Raw genomic sequence first — 13,427 nt, forward strand, 5'->3', positions numbered from 1 at the left:
GATCACCGAAGTCGTGGCAGCGACCGTAGTGCTGCGACTAGCCGACGTTGTCCGGCTCGTGACAACGTTGCTAGCCACAGCTACATTGGCGACATTGCTGCCGGCGCCTGAGTTTGTACCAGAATTGCTTGATCCGCTGCCAGATGAGCCGCTTGTCGAACCACTTCCACCCGTTGAGCCCACACCATTCGTTCCCGTGTTTCCTGTACCTCCCGTGTTGCCAGTATTACCCGTGTTGCCAGTGTTGCCCGTGTTGCCAGTATTGCCAGTGCCGCCAGTATTACCAGTATTGCCAATGCCGCCAGTATTGCCAGTGCCGCCAGTATTGCCAGTGCCGCCAGTGCCACCCGTGTTGACGGGATCATTACTGCCAGGAGGATTGACAACAGGGTCGCCAGTGGGCGGCGGCGTCTTTGTAGTGGATCGAATGAGCGTGCCAGAGGTTGGGTCAATCAAAATGTCTTCATCCGTGTTGCAGGCTTCAATGATGCTCTGCAACCAGACGTCAGGCTGATTGAGTGCATCGCGACCAAACGTTGCCTCCTGACGCTTGACATTGCTCAAATCTCGCTTGCCCACAAAGGTCAAAGCATCGGGTGGGTTGAAGTAAACTGGTCGTTCGGCGCAGTCAACTTTGCCATTGACTGTCTGGACGCCTCGTCGGAGAAGGAAAAAGTCTGTGTAGGCTCTTGCTCGCTGCCCGGCTTTCCAAGGTTTGGCAGTGCCAATGATTTGACCCTTGATCCCAGTGTAGCTCATGTAGTTGGTCACTGTATCAATGATGCCTGGATTGTTGCACCGCGGCTGTTTGTCATCGAACTTCGTGTCAAAAGAATACGTCTGTGTGTCTTGAATACCATCAGAGTTGCCGCCTTCGCATCCAACGTCATTGAACACATGTTTGAGACCGAACCAGTGACCAGCTTCATGCGTCAAGGTCGTGCCGGGTCCTGGATTGCCTGGCGGCAGGCGCCAATTCATGCCTGGCAGAGAGTCAAGGGTAATGACACAACCATCGCGTAATCGACCACGTTTGTCTGTTGTCGGCAGTGTGCAAAAGCCATCAATAAAGCTACCCGTCGTACAATTGATAGGGCCAATCTTTTCAACCACTGAAATCTGCAACTGATCGTAGCCGGGAAATCGATTCTGAATGCGAATGGCCTCTTGACGTGCATATAGGGCCTCCTCTTGCTTGTTGGTGGCGATCCAGAGCGCTTGCGCCGACTCGCGGTAATCGTCTCCCGTAAAGTACTGCAATCTGCCGAAACGAAAGGAAATTGCCATAGGCGCAAATCCGTTGTTGAGTACGGTGACCTGCTGGCGCAAGACAGCCTCCGTGACCAGACTCTCCGTTGATGAGTTGCTGGTGTAGACATTGAAGTGGATTGGGACGACAATGAAGTCCGGCACGCAGTATGGCTTTGGCTTTGGCGAGACGCGCTCTGGACGATCCCCGAGAAGGCCACCAAGGTTGCCAATACGCGCGCCTCGTTTTGCGAAGCGAGAGATGGGTCCTGGTGAGCTCGAGGTGTTGACCTTGCAAAAAGGAAGATCAATAGGGTCGTCAAAGGGCATTGGTTTCTGCTGAAACAGCTTGGTGTATTCCAATTCGAGCGACTTGTAAATTTCCACCTCCGCGGCGGTGAGAGTGAGGCCGGAGTCGAGAGGTGCTGAGGGTGCTGTGGTCAAAGACAAGGCAGTTCCGCCGCAACGGACAGGACATTCTTCACAGTACTTGGGTGTGTACGGGCCGCAGTCATACTGGTCGTCCTGGCGTTTCGCAACAACACCACAGAATGGCGATGGATCCGGATTGGAAGTAGATGATGAGGAAGTTGTTGAAGATACAGCTGGCGTTGAAAAGCCTTGCACGGGGTCTGGCGTGCCGTGAACAGACTGGCCGGCGACGGCTGACAGCAGCAGCAAGACAGATAGATGCATTTTCAACGAAGAACAGTTGGAGCGGGTCGCTCCACTTCTTTTGTACTGCTCGGACAGCTATTCCTCATGATGAGAGGCATTGAGAGCACAGACAATTCAATGCAGAGGCTGAGTTCTCCACGGCGTCCATGTTCAGATTTAATAGCACAAGAAGTGTGGGTAATGGCGTCTCCGACGGATCTATCAGACACTTAAGCGAGCATTTTGTCACATTGGACAGAGACTACTGGCAAGTTGCAACAGAGGCTGTGCAGCAGATGTTCATGAGTGCGAGATGTTGTCTGAGGTCTGGGCCAGTTTGGAGTTGGCGCCTGACACGGAGACACCGACACGACAGCGGGTCCTGAGCGGGATTCCTGGCTGCGGGAAAGATGGTCAGACGAATCTTAGACGGTGGATGCTCGACAAGGTGTCAAAAGTCACGAGGACGGAAGAGTAGCATAGGGAGGGTCCGCATTGGAGACTGATCCTGTAGCCGCATTACTGCTAAAACATCCTTCGCTTTGCTCACATTCAATCGCTTAAGGTCACGCTTCAATGCTACAGAATCAATTGCTGAGCGCTCATAGGTGTTTGAGAGCTCAGCTGTCTCATGACTCTCATCCTTGTGACACAGCTGGCAGCCGTTGCAGGAGCAGCTGCGACCATGCCAGAATCAGGCCGTGTCTTGGATACACGCTGGTCGCGGCAAAAGTCACTGGTAAATCACACATAAAAGCAGAGCTGGGTGGATGCAGATTTTGTATGAACGTATGCGAGATGCGTTTAGTCAAAGAGACCTGGATGTTAGCACGTGTAAGCAAGAGATAGATGAACATACCAAAGCCCATGTCGTCGTCAGACTCCTCCTTCTCCTCAGCCTTCTCTTCCTTCTTCTCCTCAGCGGCAGGTGCGTCGCCAGAAGCAGCAGCACCACCAGCAGCAGCGGGAGCGGCACCCGAAGCACCACCGACGTTCAAAAGCAAGTCCTTGACGTCCTTGCCCTCGAGAGCCTTGGCGAAGCTAGTATGGTTAGTTTGTTCGATGCTGAAGTGATTGTCGCGTACAGAGAAGCCCAGATGGGTTCGACCTCAACGTTGGCGGCCTTGCAGAGGGTCTGCAGCTTGTCGGCGGTGATCTCAAGACCGTCGTCGGCGAGGATGAGAGCAGCATATGAAACGGCGAGTTCAGACATGTTGATGAGAGGTGATTACAAGGACAATTTAACCGGCAAGAGAGCACGGGCCAAAGTAATATGGGGGTCAGGTCTGATGAGCAGGATTTGGTTCTTTGAGTGAGTCGTTGCGCTGGAAGAGGATTCAGATGGAGCAGAAAAGCAGTCGCAAGAAACACCCGGGTGCATGATAGAAACTTAAGATTCAGATGGCACAAATCACTCGACCTGGACCACTCCAAGAGCGGCTTGAAGAGCCAAAAGACTAGCCAGACACATACATAACAGCTAAAAACATTCATCATTCTCCCTTCTTGCTCTTCTGGAGCTTTCCACCAAAGGCAAACCACGCAGCAACAGCGCCAAACGCCACAAGCAGACCCGTCTTTTGGTTCTGTGGAATTTCCCCAGATGTATAGTCCTCATGCTTTGCATTGCCACCAGTCTTGGACTTGGACCCGGCTGCATCCTGCACAGACTCGAGTACTTGCTTGACTTGTGCAGGGCCTTTGCCAAGTGCGTCGACCGCAGCATCCGCAAATTGCTTCGCCCCGCCTTGAGCCTTGTCTGCCACTTGATTCGCTTCCTTTGTGACCTCTTGGGCCACTTGTTTTGCTTCTTGCTTCGTCTCTGTCATCTTTTCCTTTGCAGCTTCCCTCACTTCAACGGCCTGGGTCTTTTTCTTCTCGATTGCGTCCGATACCTTTGCCTTCGCCTGCTCAACAGGCTTATCCTGCTTGGCCTCCTGCCTTGGCTTTGCATCGCTCGATGCCGAGCGCTTCTGGATCGTAACAGAAGCTTTCTTTGGCCGTCCGCGGCGTTTGGGCAGCAAGGCCGCCTGCTCAGTCTCGACAATGGCCGCCGCTTTGCGTTTGGTTGCCATGGCGCGAGCGCCGAAATGAGGTAGAACCTGCAAAGCTGGCATGGGCGGTGCCTGCGCGGCCTGCATAGCTGCCTGCCTTAGTGACGGCAGCGATCGTGATGCTCTGAGTGTTCTGATCATGGATGTGTGGGTGTGGGTGATGATTTGTTGACATTCCAACGGCATTTTTCGCAACGGACACCAACGGCTCAGATCCTCGGAAAGGTTACGTAAGAGATACATGCAATATATCCAAGCTAGAACTTCTTATCTTGTCTATAGCCTCGCCTGCTGTTGAGCACGGCTAGAAATAAGGTTCAATGCCGAACCGCTCTTGAAGAAGGCAATCTGGTCACTCGACATGGTGTGCTGCACGGGGATGGTTTGTTGTGAGCCATCGCGCTTTGTCACCAGCAACGACAACTGGGCATTTTCACCCTGCTCACCAACAAGATCCGCGAGACCCTGCGTTTGAACACTGTCACAAGCAGAGATCAAGTCATAGTCAGACTCATTCTTGAAAGTAATCGGTAAAATCCCTTGCTTCTTCAAATTGGTTTCGTGAATGCGAGCAAAGGACTTGCAGAGAATGATGCGCCCATTAAGCGCTCGGGGCTGCAATGCAGCATGCTCACGCGCACTGCCTTCGCCATAGTTGTGCTCAGCAACAATCATCCAAGGTTGGCTGCGTTGCCGCCAGTTCTCCATCAGCTCTGGTATGGTCATGGCAGTACCGTCCAAATCATACGCCTTGTTCGTCTCGCCCGTTTCAGCGTTGACTGCGCCAATCAAGGTGTTTTTGCAAATGTTGGTCAAATGTCCTTTGTACTTGAGCCATGAACCAGCAGCTGAGATGTGGTCGGTGGTGCACTTGCCTTTGACCTTGACAACCACTTTGAGCTCGAGCTCTGGACCAGTAAAGGGTGGGAACGGAGATAGCAATTCGAGTCGGTCAGAATCAGGATTCACCTTGATCTCAACGGAAGCCTCTGGCTCTGGAATGGACGCAGGCAAGTAGGAAGCATCGCCAACCTCAAAGCCTGACTGAGGAAGCTGAATACCTTGAGGCGCAACAAAGCGGAACTCTGAACCATCAGGCAATGCAATTGCATCCTTAGTAGGGTCAAAGGCCAAGTCGATACTGTAGATCTTTGCGGCAACCAATTCAGGGCTGGCCAAAAAATTGAGCGTCTTTGCATTGCCGTCATTGCGTGCCTTGAAGTTGCGGTTGAAGGATGTCAAGATGGCATTCTCTCCCTTTGCCGGGCTTGCACCTGGCTGAACATCGGTACGTTGCCATTGACCGATACAAGGACCACAGGCATTTGCAAGCACAGTCGCACCAGCAGATTCCAGCACGCTTGTCAGTCCATCGCGCTCAATCGTAGCTCGAATTTGCTCAGAGCCGGGTGTGACGAGAAGCGGCGTCTTGGGCTTGAGACCTGCAGCACTGGCTTGTCTGATGATGTCTGCCACACGCGACATGTCTTCATAGCTAGAGTTGGTACAAGAACCAATAAGACCCACACTGAGCTCCTTGGGCCAACCATTGTCGGTGATGGCTTGGCCAAACTTGGACAAAGGCGTTGCGAGATCTGGTGTCAAGGGACCGTTGATGTATGGCTCCAGCGTATTGAGATCCACCTTGATGACTTGATCGTAGTGCGCGCCCGAATCTGCTTGCAGATAGCCGTGCTCGTGGTGTGCTTTGTCTGCAGCTGCAGCAACGGCACCTCGTCGCGTAGCATGCAGATAATCACGCATGCCCTGGGAATAAGGAAACAGAGATGTTGTTGCACCGACTTCAGCGCCCATGTTGCAGACTGTAGCCATGCCCGTGCAGGACAACGTGTCGACACCTGATCCGTAGTACTCAATGACATGGCCGGTACCGCCACGGACAGTCAATTTGCCTGCGAGGTACATGATGAGATCTTTTGGCGATGTCCAATCTTGCATACGACCAGTCAGCTCAACACCAATCACCTTGGGTGCCTTGAGCTCCCAGGGAGTGGCCGTCATGGCATCCACGGCGTCTGCACCACCGACACCAATAGCAATCATGCCGAGACCACCAGCGTTGGGCGTATGTGAATCTGTACCAAGCATCATACCACCGGGCGCTGCATAATTCTCAAGGACAATCTGATGGATGATACCAGAACCCGGTGCCCAGAATTGCAGTCCATACTTTTTGCTCGCACTCTCAAGAAAGTCGAAGATCTCGCTATTGTTGGCGACGGAATCCTTGAGATCCTGCTCTGCTCCCTTGTGTCCAACAATCAAGTGATCGCAGTGCACAGATGCTGGCACTGCAGAAGTCGGCAAGCCGCATGTCAGGAATTGGAGCAAGGCCATTTGAGCAGATGCATCCTGCATGGCAACCCGATCGGGGTTGAGCTTCAAGTAAACTTCTCCTCTGATATTTCCGTTTCTTCCGGCAAGAGAGGCCTCTGGGTCTGCCAAGTGCGCATAAAGAATCTTCTCCGCCAAGGTCAGCGGCGTCTTGCCGAGAATATGCCTGACTTTCTGCAGGTTTTCTGTGAGATGCTTGTATGGGGGAGTGATGCGAGCACTCGCTGCTGCATCCCTAGGCGCCACGGACGCAAAGGCCCGGTGTGCCTGCCTCGACAGGAGCCTGCTCGCCATCGGTTGTGAGCTTGTTCTGGTCGTCGTGGTCAGCGAAATTTGACAACACACAGCAGCAGCAGCCAACTCCTTCCTTCCCCTCAGTCCACAGCATGGCCTACGCACCGGGCTCGCCTACAAAGAGGCAGTCGCGTGCAGATGACCAAGAGTATGCGCTCTTCAATCGCAACCCATCTGCCTTGTCAAAAGCGACGCGTAAGGACACTTTCTCTGTGGCTGGAGACTAACAACAGAGGATAAGGCTACTTCTACAAAGCTGAAGCTGGAGCACTACTACAAAGTGGCCGTCGAGCATGCGGTAGAGCGTAACGCACGTCGTGTGGAGCTGGAGAACCGCCTTGCTCAAGACAGGGGCTCTGACGAGCGGAAGAACAGACAGTTGCGAGCGCTGGGTCAAAAGGAGTCGCAATTCCTGCGGCTGCGACGGACGCGACTGGGCCTGGATGACTTTAGCACAGTCAAGGTCATTGGTAAAGGCGCGTTTGGCGAAGTCCGTCTGGTGCAAAAGGTAGACACGGGCAAGATTTATGCAATGAAGACGCTGCTCAAGTCGGAGATGTACAAGAAGGATCAGCTCGCGCATGTCAAGGCAGAGCGTGATGTCTTGGCAGAGGCAGACTCGCCATGGGTTGTTTCGCTCTACTACTCTTTTCAAGATGCTGAATACCTCTATCTCATCATGGAATTCTTGCCGGGCGGCGACCTGATGACCATGCTCATCAAGTATGATACATTTTCTGAAGATGTCACGCGGTTCTACATTGCTGAATGTGTCCTGGCCATCGAGGCAATCCATAAGCTTGGTTTCATTCACCGGGACATCAAGCCCGACAACATTCTGATTGACGAGCGTGGACACATCAAAATGTCCGACTTCGGACTGTCAACGGGCTTTCACAAGACGCATGACTCTGCCTACTACCAGCGCCTGCTTGAGGGTAAGCAGCAGCCTCCTCCATCCAATCGTAACAGCGTCATGAATGATCAGATCTTCATGACACTGAGCTCAAAGGACAAAATCGCGACTTGGAAGGCCAATCGTCGTGTCATGGCCTACTCAACTGTTGGTACACCCGACTACATTGCGCCAGAGATTTTCTTGCAGCAAGGATACGGCATGGAGTGTGACTGGTGGTCTTTGGGTGCCATCATGTTCGAATGCCTCGTCGGCTGGCCTCCTTTCTGTTCTGAGAATGCACACGAGACGTATCGCAAGATTTTGGCATGGCGAGAGACGCTCTACTTCCCTGATGATGTGCATCTATCGCGCGAGGCCGAAGACTTGATACGCCGACTCATCACGAGCGCTGACCAACGTCTCGACCTCAACAGCATCAAGAACCATACCTTTTTCCGCGGCGTGGACTGGAGCACGATTCGCAACATTGAGGCGCCTTTCGTGCCACAACTGAAGAGTATGACGGATACTGCGTACTTTCCAACTGAAGATCTTGAGAATGTCGACCCGAACCCGAATCCAACGCCCTCGAATCCTGGGCAGTCTGCTGGTAACGAGGGTGATGGCGGTCTTGCCTTTGTTGGCTATACATTCAAGCGCTTTGAGCGTATGGCGCACAACATTTGATGACCATTCTTTAAAGGCAATAGTAAACGTTTTGGTTCAGTGCTTGAGTGTTGCTGTCTACTCGCATTGATTGAGCACGGTCCTGCAGCTGTCTATGAGTGTGTGTCGGACCATGTCCTCCTGTGCCCCATCTGAAGTGCTCCTCGCCCGCCCCGCGGAGATTGGGGCGGCCACGCGATGAGACAAAGTCGCCGGAGCGGGAGACGCTTTGACCGAAGCTTGGACGCTTAGATGCCGCTGCTGGTAGACTGCCTACAGTGGATCATGACTGCCTTACGTAAAATAGAGAAAGGGGCATCTCGTGTACGACTTATCTGGGCAAAGCGGACCCGCCATGACTTGCGTCTGCGAGCTGACAAAGTGCATGCTACAACTGAACGCTATGTCTCGCAGGGGCCTCTGTGTATTGCTTGTCTGGTCTGCAGGTGAATGCAAGGATAGACTTGATGTATTCACTGTATCGCTGTAGACTCGCTGTAGAAGTGTTCGGAAAGCGGAATTCATCTCCATCCGCTGGCAGGTTTGACAGTGCAGATCAGAGCAAGATCTCGTCACCGGAAGACGTCGATCTGGAGATGTCCAGATCTGGGGTAGACTATAGACGATAGACTGGCAGTCAGAGCCTGTCATTGACTCATGTTAGATATGTACCTCGTAGGTCAGCGTTCTCTGGTAATGGGCAACTGTTCAAGATGGCTCCTCTTTGGATGTACTAACGACTGTCACCTCGTACATAGATTCAGGCACATATCTGGAAGAGGAGCCTTGACATCGTTTGCGTATCAAGCTACTAAACAATACATCTCTAATGAGCAGCTGCGTCCATATCGTCACAGAGTCAACGCGCAGACAATGCAGGGATGTGTTCATCCAAGAATAGCGGTCGGGTTCCTGCAGGCAAAAGATGGCTGGGATGAGCCGTCTTTGGGCAACTTCGCTGTCTTGAAGCCGTGCTTCTTTCAGCAGTCTCGGGAGCGGCAGACAAAGACCTGTCTGTCAGTCTGTTGTGTGTGACGGGCCAGCACAAGCATGCTGCGAGCTGATGGGTAGATGACGGACTGTGCCGATAAGTGAAAACATGCGGATAGGCAATTAGGCATAGTGACCCGCATCGAGAGGCCTGTTGACGGGGCTTGCTCGAGGGCAGTCAGGACACAGTAGCGAGGCATAGAAGCAGAGGCAGGCCCTGATATCGGCTGCCTCAGGTAAGCATCTGTGTGTAGTTGCCCCCCGTCCGCGTGCTCCGCCTGCTGCTGCCCCACGGGAAGGCAAAATCGACGCTGCAGCCCAACAACGACCAGCATCGACACGCTTCACCATCCCTGCAGCTCCTGAACAGCAAGGGCCCTGGTCAAGATCATCACACTCATCTTCTCTTGTAGATACAGCGTACGCGCATACCCAAAAAGAAGAAACGTAGCCAGGGACGCAGCTCCTACAGACGCGCCAACGACTCTCTGCTCATTGACGACAGCAGAGGCGCCCTTGCTCCTTTCCCTTTCGGCGCATCGCATTCAATCTTTCGCCCAGGAGCTTGCACAGAACCGCTTGTACTGTCGTTGCGCATGCCTGGATCGTTTTGAGCCGTTGATTGAAAAGCATCTATACACCATTCGCCCTTCGCCATGGCGAATATGCCGGCGCCGACACTAGAGCGGATCCTGGCTGGCCAGTCTCCGCCGCCCTTCACGCTCACAGCCTTTATGGGCTTTCTCTCACAAAATCACTGCCTCGAGACGCTAGAATTCACGCTGGACGCCTCCCGGTACCAGCAATATTACTACTCGCTCTCGCAAGTACCGCCAATACCGGGCAGTATGGAGGCGAATCGCCTTTCGACCAGCTGGGAACGACTCATTGGCGCATATGTCAGACCTGGTGCGCCGCGGGAAGTCAACTTGACGAGTCATGTACGTGATGCGCTCATGCGGATACCCAATACATATACGCCGCCAGCACCAGAGTCTCTTGACCAAGCGGTGTTCAAAATCATTGAGCTGATGCGCGAGTCTGTCTTGACGCCTTTTATTCAGCAATGTCGCATGCAGTACGGCTATACGCCGTCACCAGTATCAATGACTTTTGAAGGTGCAAACCACTATACTCATCAACAACAGCCGCAAGCGATACAGCAACAGCAGCAACAACAAGCGTATGCGCAGGAGCAGGCTTATCAAAATCACGGCTATCAGACTGATGCATCGCAACCGATGCAGATGCAAGATCAATATACGGGTCAGCAATATATACAACAAGGCAGACCGCCGTCATTGCATCAGCAACATTCACAGCAACACACAATGAACCCTGCGCAAAGTAATCGTGGCGCTTACCCGACTTCGGTACCAGGAACTGACTTCAATCCTGACAACAACATCTACTTGCGGCAGCAACAACAAGCGCAACAACAGCAAGGTGGCCAACAGATGGTTGGTGGAATGGCGCGCTCGACGCATTCCGCTTCAGATATGGAGACTGACTCAGATCCCATGACACCGCCGCTGACACCCCCTGCGGGCATGTTGCAGATTGCGCAGGCGCATAGCAATGGCAGTGGTAGCGGCAGCGGCAGTAGTCTTCAACCACCCGCGAGTCCTAGTAATGCTGGCTGGACGTCGAAAATCAAGAACCAGTTTCAGTTCAAGTCAACTAGACGCAGCAGAGAGCCCTCTACCGGTGTGCAATCTGGACAACCCAATTGATTCTTTGGTCATCACGCTAGAAGCACGTTGGGGATTTAACGTAATGAGCCCTTTGCATTCGACTTCAATAGCTTTGTTCTCTTCATTCATGTACAGTAAAGAAGACACTATGCAAAACACTTTTATCTGTGCATCCGTTAGTGCTGCAATTGCTCATCGTACACATTTCCGCCAAAATCAAGGCCCAACTCCGACATGTCCTGACTTGCACCATCATCGTCCTCGTGATGTCCCTGCGAGCCTTCCATTTGTTCTGCATTTGCTTGGCCATCCACATACCGTGCATACTCTTCCCTGCCCTCAATGCAATCCTTGCCCGTCTCGCTTTTGAAATGCCTACTCAACGCGTCCATCCGAGCAAACTTCTTGTTACAACCCGGACACGCATGCGCCTTGACACCTGAATGCAACGCTTCATGTCTCTTTCTGTCATGCTGCCGTGCAAACGCCTTGCCACACACTTCACACAAGAAGGGTCGTTCATTCGTATGCGTTCGTTGATGCGATCGCAAGTTATACGCACGCGTAAAGGCTTTGCTACAGCCTGCAACGGGACAAATGAACGTTGCTGGGTTTTTGGCTTTTGCATGAGGTGCTTGTTTGGGTGTATCGCCATTGGTTGCGTAACTGTGGACACTGCTGCCACTGGGTGAAACGGCGCGTGGGGATAAGCCATCTTCGCGTCGCTGGCCAGACCAGGAGCTTCGTCGAACATGCTTGCCACCGGGACCGCTTGATCGTGGATTGGGTGATAGTGCACGCAAGTCGGAGCCTAGCAAACCTGATGTGGCACCGACCACCGAAGCTGAGCCTGGAAACGCACCTGCTTGTTGGTAGACGGCTCGGTTTGCGTGAGCATGAGGAGACAGACTGCCACTCGACGAGCCACGATGGCCATGCACGCCCAAGTGTGATTCTCTAGAACGACCGCGTGAGCTACCGCGCGAATGATCACGGCTGCCACTGTGGGAAAACCGTTGCATGCCACTGTCACTGTGTGACCTGCCTCTCCGTGCAGCCTCTTCTACGCCAAGAAGAGTCTGTTGTTGCTGCAAATGGTGCTGACGCAGTTGTTCGAGTTGTTTTTGCTGCTGCTCCTGTAGTGCTCGTTCCAAATCACTCACATCGGAAGACCCATCATTGTGATGCTGAGAGGTGGTGATGAGTGGCATCCCCTGCATGAAATTGAAGGTCGGGGTTCCTTGCAGATCCGTCAAGCCCAGTGCAGTATGTACCGACGGCGTGGGTGGATTGAGAGAGATGCCAGGTGTATACTCGCCATATGCACTGCCAGGTTGTTCAAGCGGAATAGCAACAGGAACCGAGCCAGAAAATCCAGAATTATTAGAAAAGGCCATATGAGCCATTTGAGGGGAGGTGCCTGTACTCTGATGCGCTTGAGCTTGCTGCGGCTGGAGAAAATTGAAGGAGCGTTGCGACGTGCTAGCTTGTTGCTGCTGCTGCTGCTGTTGCTGTTGCTGCTGTTGTTGTGGAGGCGGTGGTTGATTCGCACTCGCATCAAAGTGGTCTGCATAGGGTGAAGTGGACTGCGAGTAGAGGAAGCCCATGTCGGGTCGAAAGATAGAGTTGATGGACGTGGTACGCGACAATGCAAGCATATCGAGATGCGGCGAGCCATGATCCCCAAAATCGCTACCGACGAAGCTCGCCGTGTCTGAGTAGGGAGATGGCACATCAAGGCCGTTCGCATAGGGATCTTGCAGACCAAAATGCAAGCCTGGCGTCGGGAGTTGCGCAGGCGGCTGCAACGGTGAGCCGGCGGTCTCGAAGGGAGACGCATGCCGCGAGATGCGATGACCGGCAGTAGAGATGGGCGCCAGGTCTGCGCCATCAGCGACCGTATGCAGGGTGGTCATGGTGCCGTCCTGGTTCTGTTGCGACAGGGAGAATTGCGGGACTTGTTGCTGCTGCTGTGTGAGTGATGGCGACTGCATGGCATTGTATCCTATGCTGCTTGCATCATAGCCAGAGAAGGAGCCATTGCCCTGCTGCTGCTGCTGCTGCTGCTGCTGTTGCTGCTGCTGAGTCCCGAAGGTGTGCGAGTCACTCATCAACAATGCTTGCTGAAAGGGTTCCTCGATATCTGCGAGGGCATGCGCTATCCCCGGGTCTGAGAGATCTGTATGCGCCAAGAGCGGAGACTGGTCACCCAGGCTGCGTGCGCTCGTCGGCCGTGCGCCTGCTGGGTGCAGATGAGTCACGGGCGGCTGGCTGGCTATGGATGTTGCGCTGTGGTTGCGGTCGCCTTGCTGTGTCTGGCGTGTGGGCGAGGGCCCGCTGTCGAAAAGAACGTCGGAGAGGTCGCTGATGGATCGCGTGTGTCTGTAGCTGTGAGGGAAGAGGCTGCTGCTCTCGACACTGGCGACTTGCTGCTGCTGCTCGTGGTCGCTGCTGCTGCTGCTGCTGCGTTGAGGCTTAGAGGCAGCGGCCGCCATTACGCTTACTTCAGCACCGGGACCAGGCTCTTGCTGCTGCGTGTGCACGCTTGAATACATCGTCGTCGTCGTCGTC

The 13,427-nt window shown here is 53.5% G+C and overlaps 6 protein-coding genes across 6 annotated transcripts; 2 read left to right on the plus strand and 4 right to left on the minus strand.

The window, feature by feature from the left end:
* Nucleotides 1-2,608: 2,608 nt before the first annotated feature.
* BCR37DRAFT_378948 (60s acidic ribosomal protein-domain-containing protein) lies at nucleotides 2,609-3,178 on the minus strand (the record flags this gene model as incomplete). The annotated part of the gene is made up of 3 exons (XM_040869154.1): nucleotides 2,991-3,178; nucleotides 2,765-2,946; nucleotides 2,609-2,723 (listed from the first exon to the last, which is right to left on the minus strand). Coding segments are annotated over exons 1-3 (320 nt in total), but the record flags the coding sequence as incomplete, so codon positions are not given.
* A 220-nt stretch (nucleotides 3,179-3,398) lies between these two features.
* On the minus strand, nucleotides 3,399-4,046 carry BCR37DRAFT_392369 (uncharacterized protein; the record flags this gene model as incomplete). Its single annotated transcript, XM_040871143.1, has 1 exon — nucleotides 3,399-4,046. The coding sequence occupies one exon, from the start codon at nucleotides 4,044-4,046 to the stop codon at nucleotides 3,399-3,401; it is 648 nt and encodes a 215-aa protein (XP_040725588.1).
* A 189-nt stretch (nucleotides 4,047-4,235) lies between these two features.
* BCR37DRAFT_392370 (aconitase family-domain-containing protein) lies at nucleotides 4,236-6,608 on the minus strand (the record flags this gene model as incomplete). Its single annotated transcript, XM_040871144.1, has 1 exon — nucleotides 4,236-6,608. One exon carries the CDS (start codon nucleotides 6,606-6,608, stop codon nucleotides 4,236-4,238), a length of 2,373 nt encoding a protein of 790 aa, XP_040725589.1.
* Nucleotides 6,609-6,700: 92 nt separating this feature from the next.
* On the plus strand, nucleotides 6,701-8,193 carry BCR37DRAFT_402468 (serine/threonine-protein kinase orb6; the record flags this gene model as incomplete). The annotated part of the gene is made up of 2 exons (XM_040871914.1): nucleotides 6,701-6,803; nucleotides 6,842-8,193. The coding sequence occupies 2 exons, from the start codon at nucleotides 6,701-6,703 to the stop codon at nucleotides 8,191-8,193; spliced, it is 1,455 nt and encodes a 484-aa protein (XP_040725590.1).
* Nucleotides 8,194-9,493: 1,300 nt separating this feature from the next.
* BCR37DRAFT_378951 (uncharacterized protein) lies at nucleotides 9,494-11,023 on the plus strand. Its single transcript, XM_040869155.1, has one exon. It carries the CDS (start codon nucleotides 9,819-9,821, stop codon nucleotides 10,893-10,895), a length of 1,077 nt encoding a protein of 358 aa, XP_040725591.1. The 5' UTR covers nucleotides 9,494-9,818; the 3' UTR covers nucleotides 10,896-11,023.
* A 195-nt stretch (nucleotides 11,024-11,218) lies between these two features.
* Nucleotides 11,219-11,452, minus strand: BCR37DRAFT_335246 (uncharacterized protein; the record flags this gene model as incomplete). The annotated part of the gene is made up of 1 exon (XM_040867176.1): nucleotides 11,219-11,452. A coding segment is annotated over one exon (234 nt), but the record flags the coding sequence as incomplete, so codon positions are not given.
* Between the last annotated feature and the right edge of the window lie 1,975 nt (nucleotides 11,453-13,427).

Source organism: Protomyces lactucae-debilis (genome assembly GCF_002105105.1).
Source record: "Protomyces lactucae-debilis strain 12-1054 chromosome Unknown BCR37scaffold_8, whole genome shotgun sequence".
In the NCBI taxonomy this organism is placed as follows: domain Eukaryota; kingdom Fungi; phylum Ascomycota; class Taphrinomycetes; order Taphrinales; family Protomycetaceae; genus Protomyces; species Protomyces lactucae-debilis.